Source organism: Phascolarctos cinereus, unplaced genomic scaffold, assembly GCF_003287225.1.
Source record: "Phascolarctos cinereus isolate Bilbo 61053 unplaced genomic scaffold, phaCin_HiC Scaffold_8;HRSCAF=390, whole genome shotgun sequence".
Lineage (NCBI taxonomy): Eukaryota > Metazoa > Chordata > Mammalia > Diprotodontia > Phascolarctidae > Phascolarctos > Phascolarctos cinereus.
Window position 1 is genome coordinate 43,682,807 of NW_027556291.1, and position 21,023 is coordinate 43,703,829.

Sequence of the window (21,023 nt, forward strand, 5' to 3'; positions counted from 1 at the left end):
AAACAGCCCCCAGCCTGTGGTCCAGCCAGCTGGTCATGGTTGATGGTTTGGGAACACCTATCCTAGAGGAAAGCACTGACTCATAGGATCATGAATGCAGAGCTAGAAGGGACCTTAGAGGTCATCAACTCCAACGTCCTCATTTTACCCATGAGGAAACTGAGGCACAGAATGGTGTAGTGACTTGCCTAGAAACACATGGCTAATGAGTATCTGTGGCAGAATTTGAACCCAGGTCTCTGTGACTATAAATCTAGTACCCTAACTTCTATGCTGGGGCAGCTAGGTGGTCCAGTGACTTAGAGTACCGGGCCTGAAGTTGGGAAGACCTGAGTTCAAATCCGGCCTCAGACATTTACTAGTGTGACCTTGGGCAAGTCCTTTCACCTAACCTTACCCTTAGCCTCAGTTTTCCCTTCTGTAAAATGAGACCTCTGAGATCCCTTCCATTTGTAGGTCTGTGATGTTCTGATCCAATCCATTCATTTTCCAGAGGAGAAAACTTGAAACTAAGGCCTAGACAAGTTAAGTGACCCAGCAAAGTTGCACAGCTGGTCAGCTCTCAATCTAGTGCCCTTTCTGTTATCCCATGCTCTGTCTTCATCTGTCGGTGTCTTTCACATCTGTTCCCTAGCTTCTTTGTACCATCTCATTGTTTCTCCAGAGTACCTCCTAGATTCACCAGATCATCTTCATTCCTTCTGCCATCACTATGATCTGTCACTTCAGGCCTAGATTGCCTCATTCCCCCTGCCCATTCTACCAGTGGTAAACTATATTATTGCTTCCTAAGATCCTGCATTCTGTGTGCCTCCTTCTTAGTGAACCAAGTAAAAACTCTGACCCTGGAATGCCCTCCAGAGTCTGGATCTTCCTGTCCAGCCAAAGCTCTTTCTTGTTCTGCTCTCTTAAGTTACTGGCTTCCGTCTTTTTTTTTTTTTAAAGGCAATGGGGGTTAAGTGACGTGCCCAAGGTCACACAGCTAGTAAGTGTCAAGTGTTTGGTCTGAGGCCGGATTTGAACTCCTGACTTCAGGGCCAGTGCTCTATCCACTGCTCCACCTAGCTGCCCCCCCCCCGTGCTTCTTCTGGCCTTGACACCTTTGTAACATACCCATCATTCAACCAAGGCCCAGGTTCTACCACCTCCATGGGACAGAAGTCTTTTGAATCATGTTGAAAAATGCATGCAGATATGAGAGTGAACTTTAGTAGCTTCTCTCGGAGACCAAAACAAAGAGATAAAATGATAAGGAACTGATGTGTAACACTTAAGTTGGGCCTTGCATGAGAAATTTATAGAGGGACAGTGAGGCAGGAGGGATATGGCTGTTTGGGACTGTTTTGGAAAGCAATCGATGGTCCTTGAAATATTAATTCTGTACCTAAGTCCTAGTCTGATGGCTTATCATGGGATGAAGCACTCTATGGCATGAAAGCCCTGCCAGTGGAACAGAACTTTGGAATTTTCCCTCCAAGCTGGAGAGGGAATTCAAGGTTTGTGCCACCGTTATTGGAGGGCCAACCTTGCTAAGTCTGGGGACACAAGGAGTGGCCACTAGGCCACAGCAACTTAAAGAAAGCAGCTGCTGAGGCTGAGAGGGCCTCGGATCTGTGGGTAGAGTAGCAGAGAGGAGTAGGAAGAGTACCAGTCTCTTAGTGGGAGAAATGAGTGACCTCTTGCTTAACCAAAAGATCATATCCACACTCAAATATTTAAGAGAACTATTGTTGGCTACTTTTGTCCCCCACCAATCCCATACTGCAAGATTTGGCTCCTGTTACCATAAGACACCAGATTAGTGTATTTTTTGCTGGCACTAAAGAAAATATGAGTGACAGTGTGGCATAATAAACCAGCCTTGGAGTCATATGGGTTCATATCTTGTCTCTGATACATACTAGCTATAGACCCACTGGGTAAGAAAAGCAGTAGAAAGAGCACTGACTCAGGAGTTAGATAACCTGGGTTCAAATCACCTGGGATACTTAAAACCCGTGGGATCTGAAGCAAGTGACTTCCCCTCTCTGGGCCTCAGTTTCCTCCTCAGTAAAATGAAGGGGTTGGAACAGATGGTCTCTAGGGTCCCTTCCAGATCTACAGCCATGATTTTTATAGGCTCTAGGCTTCTCAGTGTCAGACAAACAAGGCTCTAAGAATATGTTACATGGTCTTTCTCATCTGCATTTGTGAAGGGTGTTTCCATGAAGGGTATTCCTTACACCAGTGAAATCACAGGCCCTGATACTTCCCCCACACCCCAAGGAAAGAAAGAAAGAAACAAAGAAAGAAAGAAGGAAGAAGGAAGGAAGGAAGGAAGGAAGGAAGGAAGGAAGGAAGGAAGGAAAGAAAGAAAGAAAACAAACCTAACAGTGCTCCCTAATCACCCATTTGTATGTGTGGGAATTGTTAGGAAGTTAATGTCTGGTGGAGGGCCCGGGTTTGCACAGCCTCTGGTTCTCACATTTCTCCAGGCCCACAGACCTGTGCCCAATGGTAACTTACTTGATAAAATCACATAGCAAGCGATTGATCACTCTAAGTGGCATGGCCAGTCAGAGAAAGTAAGTACATTTCAACATATAAAAGGAAGGTCTCTGAGTCCATTTACCCCTTTGTCAAGCTCACCAAAGGCCTCTGCTACAATATATATACTTCTGGGACTTGAATCTCCGGGAATAAATCCTCAGGGCCAAAGAAAGACCCTCTCTGGGACTCTCAGGCTGATTGGAAAGAGGAGTATTTGGTTTGGAGGGTCAGTGTGGGAGAGAATTTGAATGAACTTGGAGTTCTTTCCAAGATAAACAAAGGCCCAGGACAAAGGAGAACTTAGTTTACTGTGACATGCAATTGTCCTTTAAGGGTCTGCACCTGGTAGGGCTGGGGAGCACTTGAGAGGCTCTGGGCCCCAGCGTTTGGTACATCACACTGACAGATCCACAATTGGTCTAGAGTGGGCACTGGCCTTTTGCCAGAAGGCCAATTCAAGGACTTCAGTGGCAGTGACACATACCAGTCTGCGTTGATTTCTCCCACAATGGTCGGCCTCTCAGGCCCGGTGAACGGTGGCCCTTTTTTTTTTTCTTTTCCATGAGGCACTTGAAAATTCTTTCAAAATATGCAAATCGGCTTGGGGCAGAGTGAAGGCTAAAGGATGAAAAGAAGTTTGAAATGGAAGCAGTTACTTAATTTTGACTGGCTTGGGGAGTAGCAGGGGCCTCCCGAGAGCTCGGACTCTGCCCTCACGGGTTGAACTCTGGCCGATCAGTGGGCAAAAGGAATTTCCCCAATCCTCCCACCTCCCCGATAACAAATGCCCTTCTCTGGGTTTCCTACACATTCCCTTTGAGGACAAGGAGGAGAGACTGTCCCAGCAGGGCTTAGTTTTTCTGCAGCTACTTAGAAAGAGGGGTGAACAGTGAGGTTATCTGGCTGACTGTGGAGGGCAGAGGTTTCCTCCCGGGGCTGGAATGTTCTCCTTTTTCCTACACTGAAACAAAACAGAGAGGAGTACATTCTAGGCTTTAGGAAGTCTAAGGAAAGGGCTGTGGGTGGGGAGCTCAAGTGACCTCCAAGCCCCTTGGAGGTTGCAAGCATGGTATCCTTAATTTGTTCAAAAGTTGAATTCCTTGATTTTTTCCTCTTCCTTCTAAACAAACGTGAAGACCAAGCACCCGGTACTACATACCCTCCTTCCCTGCTGTCTCAAGTCTCAGTGCTTTCTTCCATTCCTTGAAGGTATTCCAGATCTGGAAGAGCCAAACAGCCCCAGCCCACCCCCAACCATTTCTCAGTCTCCATACACTGACATCTTTCTTATTTTCCTCAAAGATTAACTCAGGTGCTACCTCCTCTAGGAAGTCTCCACTCCTCCCCACTACACCCCCCCCAGCCCCCCATTGATCTACTCCTTCCCTGATTTCTCCCCATTTTGTCTGGATTCCTCCTTTGACTTCTCCATTGGGTCATAGTTATTCGAAAACAATGTATCACTCTTCCCCCACCACAACAAAATGTAAGATTGTGAGCTAAGCACAGGACATTCCTTGTTCATAATAGCATCTTAATAGCTATTTGCTTGCATTGGGTTAGATAATCAGCATCATGGCATTGGAAGGGACTGCCAAGGGTATCTATATCAACTTTTCAACCCATATCAGAACAGGAAGTTTCTCTAAGAAGTGATCCAGACTCCATCTGGAGACCAATTGAGGGAATCCATTTCAGTTTTAGACAGCTGCATTTCAACTCCCCTCAACATTAAATGCCTGCTGTATATAAGCCACTACACCTACGAAACCCTCCTGGGAATCAGAGTTAGAGCTGAGAGTGGTCTTAGTATAGTGACCTTAGTGATCTAGTATGACCCACTGATTCCAGATGTAGAAACTGAGGTTTAGAGTGGTAAAAATGACATGCCCATAATGACCCAGCTAGTGTCACAGGCAGGATTTGAACTCTGGTCTTCTTGACTCCAAAGCTAATCAGTGAATCAAATATTTATTAACTATCTACTGTGCGCCAGGCACTCTTTGACACATCAAGCTAGGGCCAAGGGGAGAGGAATGTTTCTCAGGTATTGATGCGAAGGAAATTATCAATGAATCAAAACATGCTTTTCCTCTCTTGGCTAGTTAGATTTTAACACAATTGTGTGATTTTTTTTCCCTTCCTCTCTCTTATTCCTAAGGTCAATCCCACAACTTCCTGTTCACATGCCCTCCTGAAAATGACCTACTGTTCCCACTGCCGAGGCCTGGTGACTGTGAAGCCTTGTTCTAACTACTGTTCCAACGTCATGAGAGGCTGTTTGGCCAACCAAGGAGATCTGGATTCGGAGTGGAACAATTTCATAGGTGAGAATATGGCCGCATATAGGCCTGCCTTGTGGATGATGCTGAGGTAGGCCCCTAGGAATGCTGTAGTGACAGGTGATGCCAACCATGCCTGCATTTACCCCATTCCTACCAAAAGTGATCATGTGAATGAACAGAGATGGAGAAAAGGAAGGAAAGATGATGCCAACTCTACTAACTTTGAATTTAAAAGTATCCCTTGCTAAAGTCCATTTTTAGTCCTGTATCTTGGACTTGCAGCCCTATGGAAGTTGGAGGGCAAGCTTTCCTGAGGGATGAAGTGATCAGATTTGAAAGTACAGTATTATGTCATAACTGCAGAGCCCCATCAAAAGGAAACAATGATGTTTCATCATCAAAAGCAATTGGGGTTAAGTGACTTGCCTAGGGTCGGATTTGAACTCAGGTCCTCCTGACTCTAGGGCCAGTGTTCTATCCACTGTGCCACCTAGCTACCCCAAAAGCTATTTTTTTTTGAGTGCTTACTTTGCATATTTTATGTTTGGTCTCAGGAGACCTGGGTTCTAGTCTCCTGCATGACCTTGAACCCCTACCCTCTCTTGGCTTCAGTTTCCCCATCTGTAAAGGGGGTGGCACTAGATGATCTCTATGAGGCCTTCCATCACTGACATTATGAGTCTATAATTTAGGTATGCAAGGTCCAAGTGAGTCGATGGAATTTAATATAAAAAGTGCAGGGTTTGGAGTCAAAGAATGGCAGTTTGAATCTCTGCCTCTGCCTCTTACAAACGCTGTGACTTACCTGCTTAAACCTCAGTTTCTTCCTCAGTAAAATGAGAGGGTTGGACTGTATGGCCTCTGAGGTCCCTTTCAGCTTTAGAGCCATGATCCTATGTGTGACCTTAGACGAGTCCCTTCCCCTCTTTGGGACTCAGTTTCCCCTTCTGTAAATGAGGGGGTTAGACTGTATGACCTCGGAAATCCTTTCCAGCTTAAGTCTAATGATCTTGTGCTGTCTTCCTCTGCAACTGGGTATGTTTTAGTGTGTGTTCATTTGAGTCTGGGTGGAATTAAAGGACCACAGAGGCTCCTTCCAACTCAAATTCTAAGATTCTTTAATTTAAAGCAACAAAATTCATTGCTCTTTCCTCCTTCCCTCAAGTCACGTTGGTTTAATTGTAGAATTTGCCTTCCTTAGTGCTGCACGTCATGGGAACGTGCATACAATTTGTTAGTTGGTGTTGGGCCAGAGAGAGTGAGGTGGAGTAAAGGAGGCCTTTAGTCTTTCCAGGAGCTAATTATCATATTACCACATTTAAAAGTACAGCAATAAATGAGCTACAAGAGATAGGATTCCTGCTTTGGGTGGGAGTTGGCCTTGGGAACAGGTGAGGAGAGGGAGATTTGGAAGATGTGATTTCAGCAGAGCTGTCGCCCATGTTGAGCACCAAGCAAAAGGAGCAGGGACCTGAAAATCAAAAGGCTGTGGAGGCCACAGGGTGAAAAATACCTAATCCAGGACAATTTCGGACAAAGGCTACAGTCAGGGCTCTTCCCCATGCCCCATACTGCCTCCAGGTCCACAGCATCCTCCAGGATCCATCATTAGCATTTTCCACCAGTCAAGTGGATCCAAAATGTTCATCACAACCAAGGGAGGAATTTCTTGTTTTGCTTTGTTAAAATAAATCTTGGGAAGTTTCTTTTAAGAATGAAAATTAAACCCACATGGGAAATTACAGACTTCTTCAACCATTTTCTTTGGTTATTTTCAGTGGTTTTATCTCAACATCTGAGGTGTTTGATTGTATTTCAAATTCACTCCCATTTAATGGGTGTAATGTGCTTTATTTCAAATCGACCAAAGTCAAAGACCAGGCGAAATCAATGGCATTCATGTCTAGTGCCTTTTATTAAATGAAATTTTCACAAGGTTTTAATTAATCTGGTCCAGGGTTATAGAATTTAGTTGCAATTTACACGTTCCTCCTCTCAGGCCTCTCTCTCTTTACAAGTTATTATTTGGCCCTTAATGGATGGTCAAGAGCTGTTTTTCGTCTAATTGAAAGTGGATTGTGGGGTTAAGTTGGGCAACAGCTTTTTGTTCTTCCACTCAGACAGAGAGGCTGAAGAAGATGGGGGACTCTGATGATTAGAGGCACCATGAAAAGAAAACCACTTTCCTTCCTGAGAAAGACACATGTCTGTGCTGGTGTCCAGGGAAAACTTTTTTTTTTTTTTGCTATACAGAAAGGCTTGTGAAGAGCTAGAGCAGATTGTAAACCCTCTATACTTCAATGAGATAAATGAACGGAAAAGACCCAGCAGAAATCACCGGCATCCTCTGCATCGGGAGCTCTTACCAGGGGTGGGGAACCTGCAGCCTCGAGGCCACCTGTGGCCCTCTAGGTCCTCAAGTGCGGCCCTTTGCCTAGAGGGCTACACCCCTGTACCTTTTTTGTGGGTCCTAGACCCCTTGGGCAGTCAGGCTGGTGAAGACCATGGCCCCTTCTCAGAATCAGGGGTTTTTTTTGTTTTGTTTTGTTTTGTTTTGTTTTGGGCTAGGCAGTGGGGTTAAGTGACTTGCCCAGGGTCACACAGCTGAGTGTTATGTGTCTGAGGCCAGATTTGAATTCAGGTCCTCCTGACTCCAGGGCTGGTGCTCGATCCACTGCGCCACCTAGCTGCCCCCACAGAATCAGGTTTTTAAATGCACAAAATAACATGCACAGGATTAGAAAGGAAACCAATTATGCTGAATTAAAGATGTAATTTTTTTTTTCTTTCCAAGTTCCATGGACTAGACCCTGGGTTAGAGCTTCCATTACCCCCCTCCCTTCCCTCCCCATCAGACAAGCAGATTAGCAACTCATCCTAGGGCTTTTTCTTTCTGAAATCCATCCCCCCAAAATGAGAAGAATAAGAACAAAATCATATTAGCTCACATTGTTCTAACACTTGAAGGTCTGCAAAGAACTTTACAGGACTTAACTTCATTCACGCCGACAGTAGCCCTGTGAGTGAGGTTCTGTTTTACAAAGGTGGAAAGTGAGGCTCAGACAGTTTTGCTGACTGGCTCATGGTTACACAGCTAATAAAAGAGCTAGATGCTATTATTCTCCCCATTTTACAGATGAGGAGACAAAGCCTCAGAGAAGTTAATGGACTCACCGTCACAGAGCTAATAAATGCCTACAGCAGGATTTGTCAGGGGAGGGAGAAGTACGGGAGGGAGCTGTTTGGCTTCGGTGGCACATGTGTGATTACATGGATATTTGTCGCTCTTCAGTACATTGATTCTCTGAGACTATCAGTTACAGAGCAATTAGTGATCTGTCTATTTGGAGGGATGTGAGTGTTCCACAGCAAGGAAATCAGAGGCAAAGACAAAAAGAAAATCACAACGATTGGGATATGGGATTAATAATGCTTACGAGGCAGTGCAGCACCAGACCTGGATTTAAGTCCTGCCCTCACTGTCTCTCTCTCTCTGTCTCACACACACACTGAAGCTGTGTAAGCATGGACAAAGCCACTGAATTTCTTAGACCCCACTCAGGCACCTATCTAAAACATATGTTAGAGATAAGTTGCCAACCTTCATAGAACAAGTCGCCACACTGGCACCTCCCCATGCTGATGAAATGAGAAGTAAAGGCCTCCCACCTTCAAAAACAAGTTATTGGTCCTAAGAAGAAACCAGCTCATCTCCAGATTAACAGGCCAGTTTGCAAATGGGCCAGTTTGTCCATGTGGGCCCTAACATCTAATATATTGATTATATTCCACATTCATAAACAGTTCTCTCTTTGAGAAAGGATTAAATTCCTGCTCAGTTTTGAAAATCGTTTAGAAAATAGTCGACTACCCTCACATTTCTTCATTATGGCAGCCTCAGGGTTGGAAGTCCTTTGAGAGAAGGCAGCTAAATTGTCTGGGTACCCCACTGTACCCCAAGGCAGCCCTTTCCACTTCTGGACAGCTCCAACTGAGAGAGAGGAAGGTTTTCCTGACAACAAACCTCAATCTACTTTTCTGTGTTGTCTACCCAGAGCTCTAGATTCTGCCCTTTGGGGGCCAAGCAGAACAAAACTAAATCCTAGGCCCACCACTACTGCCCCCTGCTGCTAGCAAAGAGAAAGTGGAAAATACTTAACATCAAAAAAGAGAGAGAGAGAGAGAGAGAGAGAGAGAGAGAGAGAGAGAGAGAGAGAGAGAGAGAGAGAGAGAGAGAGAGAGAGAGAGAGAGAGTCAGAGAGAGTCAGACTGGCATAGTAGAAAGAGCATTGGCCATGGAGGGGCAGGGTCTGGGTCTGAAGGCCGGCTCTGCTGGAATTCCAACCCATCTGACCCTGGGCCAATTACCTTGTGTACATGGGCCTGGGTTTCCTCTGTCCTTTTCCAGCTCAAGATCTTGTGACCTGAACCAATGTGGTGTAGTGGTAAGAGCTTGGAGTTTTGGAGTCCAAAGACCCAAGTTCAAATCCTACTCCTCTGCTGTTTACTGTGTGACCTTGGCCAAATCATTTCATTTCTAACGGTTTCAGTTCTTATCTGGAAAATGAAATAATTGGATGACGGGACCTCCAAGGACCATCCCTGCTCCAAATCTATGATTCTGTGACCTTGTGGTCATTTTTAGAAGAGATCAGTTGGCATACTGGAGTTTAAAAACAACCGAACCCTTTGCCTTCCATGTCCTCCCTGCCCCCCCCAAGAAAAAAGTCAGTTTCAAGAAAATTGTAAATTATACCTAGGTGCAACTTCTTTGCCACATTCTAGAACTGTGTTAACATTATCTTGAATTATAGCCAGCCTTATTAATGTCAAATGTTGCTGCCAGAGGGAATTTACTGTTAAGATTGCTGGCAGGAACTCCAGCCAAATGCTAGCAGGAGGCAGGAGCCAGTCAGATATCCCGCAAATAATAATAATAGTTTTTTTAAACCCTTAAGCCCAAATAAGTGGTTTTTTTCCTTTAAAAAACTCTCATTCCACTTTTGCTGGCATCTACTTGGCCATATCTGTGGCCCACACTGGTGAGCTGCCATTTACTGCCCACGATTAGCCCCCTGGGTATTTTATGGCCAGTCTTGGTAACTTAGCTGGAAGCCAATGCATGCACTCTTCTCTCGCTCTTGCGCTCTCTCTCTCTCTCGGCCAAAACAGGGCCCTGCATTCCTTAGCCGTGATCCATGCAACACTATGGCACCAGCAGCAACAAAGGCAGCACCCCCTTTGCCCTACATTCCCATGCTCTTGTGTATGGCCTGGCCAGCCCCAAGCTTAGAAAGACGCCAAGCAGCCAGAAGAATTGGGGTTTGTTGGTGTTACTTTTCACAAACACATTAGTGATCAGGGGCTGGGGGTGGGGGGACAGCAGGGGTTCCTTGCCTCTAGGGGAATGAGGACAAAATTAGATGGAGTGTGGTTTCTGGGTTTTTTTAAGACATATTTTGTACACTTGCCTGTCTGTCTATTGGTCGTATTTTTCTTTAAAGGCAGTGATGACTTCTCAGCTCCGCTGGGATCTTTATGGATGGGAAAGCCCCAGTGCCCTGACAATGATGAACTTGTTTTGGTTGTACTCCACTTGTTTACAAAAGTCACCCTTTGCTGGCATATCAAAGGCATTTTTCTCTCCTCCAAGGCAATGGCAGATTCACAGCAAGCAATCTCTCCCTAGGTTTGGACTATCACTTTACGGGATCCCTCAGTAATACAAGCTGGAATTCTCTTTTATTTGTTATCGCCTCTTTAAAACATGCAGTTCCTGGAAATGCACCCTTTATGACCTCCGCATTCCAGGTTAGCTGACAAGAGCCGTCCATCGGGACGCTACATAGAGAATTTCTTCTGGGTTGGAATTGAAGAGGGTTGATGGGTGAATGTGGTATTCTGCATATTCCAGGGGCTAATTTTGAATGAGTAAGCATGTTTCAACTTAAGTTGGTTAAGCAGTGACCTGGATTTACTTAGTGGTGCCCTTCAAGGGAAGACTGAAGTACCTGAAAAAAGAATCCTGCATGGTGTAGGGGAAAGAGTGCTAGAGATAGAGTCAGAGGACCTGGGTTTGAATTCTAACTGTATTCTTTGTTGTCTTTGGGCCTCAGCATCACCCTCTCTATAAAATAAGGCAGTTGGACTAGATGACTTTGAGGTCTCTAAATCTGGGATCCCATGTATGAGCTTGGACTGAATGTCAAAAGGCTGCACATAAGGATCTAGAAGGCCACATGTGGTTCCCCACCCGTAGACTAATCACTTCTCCCCTCTAGGCCTCAGTTTCCTTCTCTAACATGAAGAGAGGTTGGACCAGATGGCCTCTAAGGATCCTTCTTGCTCTACGTCTATTACCCTAATATGTCATTGATCATGGCATTTTGGTTATTCATCAAGCATAGGGGATGGACTGGGGCTATCTTTGGATCAATCCCATGTAGCTTGACATACATTAGATAGCTTTGTGAGAAGAGAATGTTTTTCAAACAAATATGTTTGCCATCATCCCCTCCCCCATTTCTACCATGTGGCACTGATGTTTCTGGTCCTGCCCTTTCCCATGGTGGTTGGTGGTTATAGAGTGTGTTGTCTCTGTTTTCTTGCTGGATTCTCTTAACAGAAAGGCAGTGTGGTGAAGAACACTGGACTATAGAGTCAGGGAACATGGATTTGCATCCCAGCTCTGTCATGTATTACTCGCGTGACCTTGGGCAAGTTCCTTCCCAGGGTCTGGACCCCAGTTTCCCATCTGTAAAACTGCAGAGCTGGGGTTTGCTCTCTCTAGTCCCTTCTAATGTGAGTGTTCTGCAATCCTCTAGCAACCTAGTGAGGTAGTTTCCTTATCTGTAAAATGAGAATTACTAAGAGGTGAGATCATTTGCTCAAAGATTACACAGTGCATAACTGACAAAGCAGTGAGGACCAATGACTCATGACTTCCTGATGCAGTGTTGGTCATTCACTTCTGCAGAATGGGTGTGGTATCCAGCTAGCTGAGTTGGACCCTATAGCAATCCAAGACATGCAAGGAGGTGTGAGGAAGGAGAAGTAGTTTTGACAGTGGAAAGTTGTGGCACGTGGTACAACTGTCCAAGGGGAGACCAGCTTTTAACCCATTTTATGCCCACTATCCATTTCTTTTGAAAATAGGATCAAAGAGCATGGGCCACAGGGGTTGAATTGGGTTGGCTTTTTACTTGAAGGTCATTCCAAGTAGAGAGAGCATGCTTTGGAGGAGAGAAAGCTGGAAGCCCTGGGTTCAGGTCCTGGCCCTGTGACCTTAGAGGAGTCACTTAACCTCTTACCATGCTAGGCAACTTTCTCAAGGCTATAAATTGCAGAGAAGACGCCAGCATTCATAGGTGCAGGGAGATTCCTCATCTGGGAGTTACCTGTAGCAATGAAATCCTAGGTTCAGTCCCATCCCTTATTTCAGGCATGAGGAAATGAGACAGTACAGCAGAAGGAGTGTGAGTGACCCAAGAGCTCTTGGACCCAGGTTCGCATCCCAGCTCTTACACTCACTGGCTGTGTGACCATGGGCAAGTCAGTTCATCTCCAAGACTCTGTCTACTCATCTGTAAAGTGGAAATGGCAAGACTTGTGCAATCTGTCTCAAAGGGTTGTTATAAGGCATTCAGTCCAACAAGCAGCTAGAAAGCCCATTCCTTCTGCAAGGCACTATGCTAGGCACCGAGGATACAAAAACAAAAAGGAGTAACCAGCCCTGACACTAAAGAGCAAAGGAATGGGTTTTTGTAAACCTTTAAAGCCCTATCTGAAGTTGAACTGCTGTTAGTATTGTCCTTTTTTTCCCCACTGGGAACAGAAATTGCTTTTTTTCCTTCTTTAAAATTTCAAGGAGACCTTCCAGCCTGACTTTCATTTCTACGTCTTCTCATACTCAGCCAGAGCTTCCTAGCCCTTCTCCTATAGGTCAAAGCCCAGAGTCCATGGGTCCCAGGTCCTAGCTTCCAGCTTCGTGTTTCTGAGCCTGGCAATCAGAGCGAGTGTCTGTACCTCCAAGGTCCACCAAGCCCCCCCAGGGAATTGTGGGGAATCAGCTGCTGTGTCTTACATAGGGGCATGGCCCTTGGCTTGTCAGCCATGTGGTCCCTGGCAACTTCTTAACATGACAGCAGTTGGAAGATGCCCAATCGTGGGTGGCCTTGATTGGGGAGAACCAAGTGTTCTTTTGGCCATGTCTCCCCTTTAGAGAGTGAGCAGTCTTGAAGAAACATGAGCATTTGGAGAGATGTGATATACTTATTTGGTACATGGAAAGAATGTGAAAGCATAACTGAATAAAGTACAGTGTATGACTGCTTCTTTTCCAGACAAGAGAGATAATAATTATATATATACTATATCATCTCACACACACATATTTTAAAATCTAGATTGGTTGCCAGAGGCCCATGCTGCTGATTTTTTTACCCGGCCCTGTGTTCTCTTCCCTGCCTAGATGCCATGTTGATGGTAGCAGAGAGACTCGAGGGGCCCTTTAACATCGAGTCAGTTATGGATCCCATTGATGTGAAGATTTCTGATGCCATCATGAACATGCAGGAAAATAGCGTGCAGGTGTCTCAGAAGGTAACGAGGCCAGGATGGATGCCTAGATGGTAGGGAGATAGTTTGCATGTTCCTCAGGAGACTTTGTCTCCTCTCCTAACATGACTGTGATCCATCTGATGCAGGTTTTCCAAGGTTGTGGACTCCCCAAGGCCCTCCCAGCAGGCCGAGCCTCTCGTTCGGTTCCTGAAAGTGGCTTCAGTGCCCGCTTTCGGCCATATAATCCAGAGGAACGACCCACCACAGCTGCCGGCACGAGCTTGGACAGACTGGTGAGTAGGGGTTTACCAGCTGGGTATCCATGAGGCTGTCCAGGTGAATGAAAATGGATATATAGTAAGTAGTAAGCTGGACCTCATCAGATTATTGGCTCCTCGAGCTTAAGAAGCAAGGAGCTATTTTCTCCTTACTGTTCCTATCTCATTTAAAAAGTCACTGGGGAAACTTTGATGTGGCAGACTTTATAATGTCTTCAAACTCCCAGCATCATGTATCAGGAACTCTCAAACCTGGCCCTGGGGATGCAGGTTCACATGATCCTCCAGATCAGAAATATAGGCCAAGATATCTCTCAATGGCCTTGTCACTATAGACTTAGATTGGCCCTACCACCAGGAGAAATGCCAAGTATGTGGCCACAGCAAACAAGATGCACAGGGCAGGAAAACTCAGACCCACCACCACTAAGGCCCATGGAGATTTTGGCCCACAGCAGGGAAACTTAATCTAATACCTGAAGAGGCTGAATAGAAACATCCTCTATGACATCCCTCTCCCTAAAATGGTTGCCTAGCGTATGCTTAACAACATCCAGTTAGGAAGAAGCTACTACCTCCCAAATCAGCCCATTCCTCCTTTGGACAGTTCTTATTAAGATTTTCCTTACAGCTAACTTCAAATCTGCCACTTTGCATCTTTTACCCTCTGGGGCTAAGCAGAACAAGTCTGATCGTACTTCTTTGTGAAATCCCTTCAAATGCTTAGACAGCTCACATGTTCCTGTCCCCCTACCCCCTCCAGTCTTCTCCAGACCCTTCCACAACTCCAGTGCTCCATACACGATTGAGCTTCCTTCCAGCTCTAAATTTTATCCAATGAATTGGTCCAAGTGACCATAGCCACCTAATAGCAACAAAGTTAAAATTGGCTACTTGAAGTCAGCTTAATTGTCTACCGGCAACAATTCCTTCTTTCCTCCCTTCCTTCCCTCCCTCTTTCCTTCCTGATGATAGCAATCACAGTCTGTTTCACTTGATCCTATGTCTCAGGGGTGCTAATGAAAGCATCAACGTGATGGTTATTTCCTCCTCATGCTAGCTTTAAGATTTTCACCCAGCCTAAAAGCTTCTGAGATCGGATTTGATTTTCTCCAGGGGTATTTTTTCCCATATGGTATTAGGGGGAGGAGAAGGTGGTTGTGTGATTCACACCGGGGGCTTGTTTTTACCAGGTTACAGATGTCAAGGAGAAATTAAAGCAGGCCAAAAAGTTCTGGTCCTCCCTCCCGAGCACCATGTGTAACGATGAGAAGATGGCACCTGAGCATATCAGTGAGGACGAATGCTGGAATGGAAATGCAAAGAGCAGGTTGGGATGGGCACACACAAGGGCCCAGCTTTTGTTTTGCGGGGCGGGGTTTGGGGGAGAGGCTTGGCCAGGTTCCAGGCAGAAGAACTTTGAAACCATCCCTAAAAGTAGTCATAATAATGGTTCCCATTCTATAGCTCCTGTAAGTATACTTCACCCTGGTTGCCTCAGTTTCCTCATCTGTAAAATGAGCTGGAGAAGGAAATGGCAAATCACTCTAGTATCTTTGCCGAGAAAACCCCACAAGGGGTCATGAAGAGTCCAACATGACTGAAAAAAGGGCAGAACAAAAGTACATCCAGAACATTTTCCACACATTAGGTACAGGCAGGTATTATTATCCTCATTTTACAGATGGGGAAACTGTGGCTCAGACCAGTGAAGCCATTTGCCTATAAGTTCCACAGTTAGTAAGTGCCTATAGATTGGTGTCTGGATTTAAGAGCAAGTTCAATTCAACAGAAGTTTATTAAGACATTACTGTATTCAGGACCCTGCCCTCAGATGCTAGAGGAAGATGAGCAAAGAAATAACATGTCCCTGACATCAAAGAGCTCACGTTCTAGTGGGGAAGGGGGGAGGGGAGGGAAGATTTGTCCCCAAAGTAGGTGGAAGGGATAAGTAATCCAAGCAAGGAGGAACTGATGTCAGTTTGCAGGAGATTAGAGAGGGATTCATTAAGAGACAGAACCTGAGCTGCATGTTGAAGGAGGTAGATGGTTCAGATAGACAGGCACGTAGGTGGGGAATCTATTCCATAGAGTTTGGCCCATGCAAATGCATGGCAGAATCAAGACAGGATCTGGGAGCAGTGAGTATTTTGTCGAGGTGGTTAGAATTGTACAATGTGCAAAGGGGGCATACCTTAAAATAAGGCTCCAAAAAGTAGGCGCTGTGATAATCAAAAGAACACTGGGTGGGCTTAGAGTCAGGAGAGACCTGAATTTTAATCCTGGCTTCCATGTTCACTAGTTATATAACCCTGGGCAATTCTTTTAACCTTTTAAGCCCCCCTCTGTAAAATTGGGATGATAATATTTGCACTATTTACTTTTTAGGCTTGAAGGAACATATTTCAGAAACCTTAAAAGAGTCTATAAAGATGTTAATGTAGATAATCAGATTTCTGTGCTCTGGTTGATATATATATACACACATACATATACATATGTGTATATATATACATATACATATGTATATATATATATCTATCACACATATATACGTATATATGTATATATACACATGTAATTACACAAACACACACACATATATAATATAACATTATATATAAATATGTATAATTTTTTTTTCAGTTTTGTTTTGGGGGGAGGGGAAAGACTTTTGAAAGAAAGAAGATCCATGTACAAGCTGATAGTTATCAATAGGCTTAACATGACTTGATCATGTAGACTCGTATACTTTACTGTTCCTCTCAATTGAGATTGACTTTCGTTTTAGGTATCTCTTAGCAGTGACTGGAAACGGATTAGCCAATCAGGGAAATAATCCTGAGGTTGAAGTTGACATCACCAAGCCAGACATGGTGATCCGCCGCCAAATTATGTCTCTCCAGATAATGACCAGCAAAATGAAGAATGCCTACAATGGGAATGACGTGGACTTCATTGATATTAGTAGGTTGCTTTGGTCATGGGTTACTGGTGGATACCTTTCATGGCAAAGAGAAGCCCCAACAAACCTGTGTGTTTTGTCCCTCCTAGGTGATGAAAGCAGTGGTGAAGGCAGTGGTAGCGGCTGCGAATATCAGAATTGCCCTTCAGAGTTTGAGTTCAACGTGACTGACAGTGTGGGGAAAACAGTGGTTAATGGTAAAAATGCGGTCGAAAACTCGGCTGCCAGCTCCATTTGCTGGTCGCATGCTGCCCAGGCCCTTTGCCTCTTGTTCTTGGCTATGCAAAGACAATGGAGATAATTCAACCACTTTGAACAACAGACTTTCACTACCCATGCTAAAAGGCACGCCAGTTTCCACTTTTTATGCCATCCTAGTGACTTGGCTTTTTAAATTAATGGACAACCGTGTACAGTTTTTACTTTTATGGCCATTGGTTTAATTAAAATGGCAACCTGGTTTTTTCATTCACTGTTTTGGGAGGGTGAAAGGAGGAGTTAGACTCAGAGTCAGTCCTGCCCACCCAAGAAGCATTGTTCAACGTGGCTGACAAAGTGTATATACCAAGCTGTAGCTAGCTGTGCATTTGTTTGAATCACTCTATCGGTTTTTTGTTTTGTTTGTGGGGTCGTTTGTTTCTTTTTTTTCTTCCCTTTCTTTCCATTTAAGATCTCACTGTGTTTCTTAAAAGAAAACCAGAGTCCCCTCTTGGCATGAGACAAGCCTGCCTTTTGGAAATCTGCACTCGCAGTACAGGGGCAGGTTTTACTTAGCTATTCAGAATGAAACAAAACAAAAAAACACCCAGCCAGCAGAAAGATGTTTTACACAGCAACATTTCCATTTAGCCACATTATGGTAGTTGCTTTATCTGGAGAGAAGTGGAAGGTAATTTGTTTTCTATTATACAGTAGAGCCAAATGTGAAGGCATAATTGGCTAGGGAGCCATATGCCCGATTGTATAAAGCATTAATGCCAGGAACAGGTTATATAGACTTCATTTATAGCTGGTTATTGGAAGAGGCTGCTGAGCCCCAGTTTTGCATAAGCTAAGATCTGTGGGCCATTCCCTGAAATCTCTTGTAATTAAAGTGAAACTCACTTAAGTTTTTACATTCGATCTCAATTCAATTCAACAAGCATTTACTAAGCGCCTGTTATGTGCTAGATGCCAGCCAGACACTGGGGATACCAGGCAAAAGTGAACCAGCCCTTGCCCTTAAGGAGTTTACAGTCAGTTGTGGGGTTTGGGGGAGCTAACTGCACGGATAAGTAAATAAAATAATTTTCAGATGAGGGTGCTAGCCAAGTGGAAGAATCAAGACAGTTCTCTTCATAGTTCCACATCGTGCTCCCTTCAAAAGCTTAAGGCACCCAGTATGTCCAGTGTGTCTAAACCTCAGATTTGGGGGGGGGGTTTGTACCAACATGGATGAGTGACAAATGCAGTCACGTGGCCTTGCAGAAGAACCCTTGCCACTGTATCAGGAGGGCATGCTAGAGGAATGGTCTTGCCACAGGCTCATTCTCTTCCCACCCCCCTCTAGACCAGGGGCATGTGTTTTGTATATGGCTAGCAGCAATAAGGGGGAACCTCCCTAATCCAGTGCAGGATGGGGGAATAAGGCAAGGCTATCTCTCTGATCTTTAGTAAGAATTGAGCCCACAACCTTGGCCTTGAAGCAGCATGGATTGGGGCAGCAGGAGTCAGCATTCAGTCACAAATGCTTGTATGAATTTCATTGAGAGATCTTCATTCTCAGAGATTGTAAGGTGGCTTATTTGAGGGTTCCCCCCCCCACTACACTGCCCTGGCCCTCTGATTAATAAGCCAGTGGTACGGTACAGCAGCCGTGTTGCAGCCAACAAATCTGAAACCATTTTAGCATGACCTTAGTGCCCAGTTCCAGAGAATAGGTAGAGCCGTTAGACCACACTTCACAGGTGATCTGCAGTCCTTAGGGCACCTTGGGAAAGGCTCTTCTTTCTCTTGGCCCCTCAATAGAATAGTCACAGCCTTGGCTCCAGAAGAATCCTTTCTTCTTCTTATCCCTAAATCAGAGCGAAGGCCATGTGGCAACTCATAAGAATATGAAAGACATAATAGATCACCTTCAAAATAGTTAGCAAGTCCGCACAAAGACTAAACATGATCTACAAGCCTCTTCCAGTTTTCAACACCCATTAGGAACCTAACCAATGATACAGAATCTAGAACCTAGAAAGAGGTTTGTCGGTCATAGTGCATACCTTCGGTCATGTGAGAATAATTCTCTATTTTTATATTGAAGCATAAGTACTTGATAGCTCAGGGTCAACATTTCATTCACCGTTTTACACTAAATGTCTGCAAAATGGGGAAAATGGAATATTTGGGGCTGTTGTAAACAGAGGCTTAATTTTATTAGATGTAGCCAGTTATTTATTAAAGCATGATGTTAATAAAATAGGCATATTCCAACTGGTGTGGCTTTTTTCTTTCTTTCATTTAATAAAAAAATTCTTGTCCATGTAACACTGAAAAGGGTATATGCAAATAATGTATTTCAGATACTTCCCAATTCCATCAGTGCGTCCCCTTCCTCCAGTGAGGAATATTACACCTCTTCCACCTTGGTAGGATTGGCCAGAGCCTGGGGTCTGCTGGCATAGCCAGCAAGACACCATGGACGCCTCCCCACTATAGTGAGGCACTGAAGGACTTTGGGGGAGTGGGGTGGGGCCAGTAGGGTTCATAAAGAACTAAGGTGCCTTGTTAGAAATTAAAAAGGATGCTAAGACTTGTGTAACTTTCCTTGGCCATAAGGAATTTTCTTTTTCACCTAGCCTGGTTTTATCTTTAAATTAATCTGGCTTATCAAATGGAGCTTAAGAAAGCCTATCTCTATAGACCTGGTTTGATTGTTTTTTAGTTCTGACTTTGAACTCTGTCCAGCTGTTTGCTTTCAGCTCCATTCTTGGTTTTTTCACATTTCTTTGCATTCCTTTTCCCATACTCATTTATTATTTAAATTGTCTCTTGCTTTTCAACTTGAACCCTGCAATAAATTAGAGATGGGTTGGTTTATAGATATTTCCCACTAGGGCTACGCAGAGATCCCTTGGACTTCTTGCCAGCTGGAAGGCTGGAAGCACCAGGGGAAACAAACGTGAAGTCATAAGATTTAATAAAACATACATTTATTGATTACCTGCTATGCACTGAGCCATCACTGGGAATTCAAAGACAAATTCAAAACGGTCTCTTACATTCTACAGGGACTTTGAGCTAGGAGGCACCTTAGAGATCAGCTAGTCCAATTCATTTTACAGGGGACGAAAATCAGACCCATTCTTCACTCACATAGAATTCCAGAACCAACATTCAGATCTTAGTCGTCCAACTCCAAACATGATATTCTTTCTGCTAAAAAAAATGTTGCCACCCCAAGGCAAGTGGGGTATACAGAGAGTCAGGTGGCAGAAAAAGTCCTGGAAACACCTGCTATGTACAAGGGATCACACTACATGCTACGATCACAAAGAAATGCAAAATAATCCTTGTCTTACTGAATTTAAATTCTACTGGAGTAGCCTTTTCCCAAGGACTGTCTACGGCATATGAGCTCTTTGTTTTATAAAGTTACTTACAAATTCTGTGCATTCCAAAAAGTGTGTTGAAGTGCACGTATGTGTGTATTTAACCAAGGGAGAGAGCCAATGGCTAAGGCTACTGGGTAAATCCATTTGAAACGTAAATCTATCCCAATATTAATGGTTGGGAGTAGCCCTGAAAAGCTGCATTGACTTGGAAGTTCAACAACATGGAGACTTCTCTGAGCTGGAGAGACCATTAGAGGTCCCAGTCCTAATTGGACTGGATCCATAGCGTCATGGATTTAGGTAGAACCCAGAGACCATTCCAATTCTCTCATTTTAAAGATGAGGAAAGTGAGGCACAGAGAGCTTAAATGACTTGCCTATGGTCCCACAGCTAGCAAGTGGGATTTGAACCCAGGTCCTCTGACTTCAAACCATCCTGTGCTCTTTCTACTGTACCATTCTGCCTTCTACTCTCAAAGATAGGGATGTGAAATCAGGGTTTGTTTCTTTTAAGTTTTTAGATTTAAAAATATAATAAGGACCTAAATACTAAGTCAATATTCCCGAATAGAATTTAACAATATGTTAAAGGAAAAAAAGATCTATCATGTCTAAGATGTAGATGGTGGCTCAATGTGAGGGAAACAATCCATAAAAAATTACATCAAGAGAAAATAACTTCATGATATGTCAAAATATGGCACTCAAGCTAAACATTTTAAAAACAGGAATAGAAGCATCTTTCCATGATATGGAAATGGTATGCATTTGAATCAGTGAGGTATATATGTATGTATTTCCCACTGAACAAATTTACACAGGG

The 21,023-nt window shown here is 44.2% G+C and overlaps 1 protein-coding gene across 1 annotated transcript in view; it reads left to right on the forward strand.

The window, feature by feature from the left end:
* The window catches only part of GPC4 (glypican 4), a 141,013-nt gene extending 121,934 nt beyond the window's left edge, over window positions 1–19,079 (forward strand). The window contains exons 4-9 of the mRNA XM_020969850.1: window positions 4,691–4,856; window positions 13,285–13,415; window positions 13,520–13,666; window positions 14,845–14,981; window positions 16,443–16,618; window positions 16,706–19,079. Coding sequence (XP_020825509.1) covers window positions 4,691–4,856; window positions 13,285–13,415; window positions 13,520–13,666; window positions 14,845–14,981; window positions 16,443–16,618; window positions 16,706–16,917 — 969 coding nt within the window. The 3' untranslated portion in view covers window positions 16,918–19,079. The remainder of the gene's footprint in view (window positions 1–4,690; window positions 4,857–13,284; window positions 13,416–13,519; window positions 13,667–14,844; window positions 14,982–16,442; window positions 16,619–16,705) is intronic.
* Window positions 19,080–21,023: the final 1,944 nt, after the last annotated feature.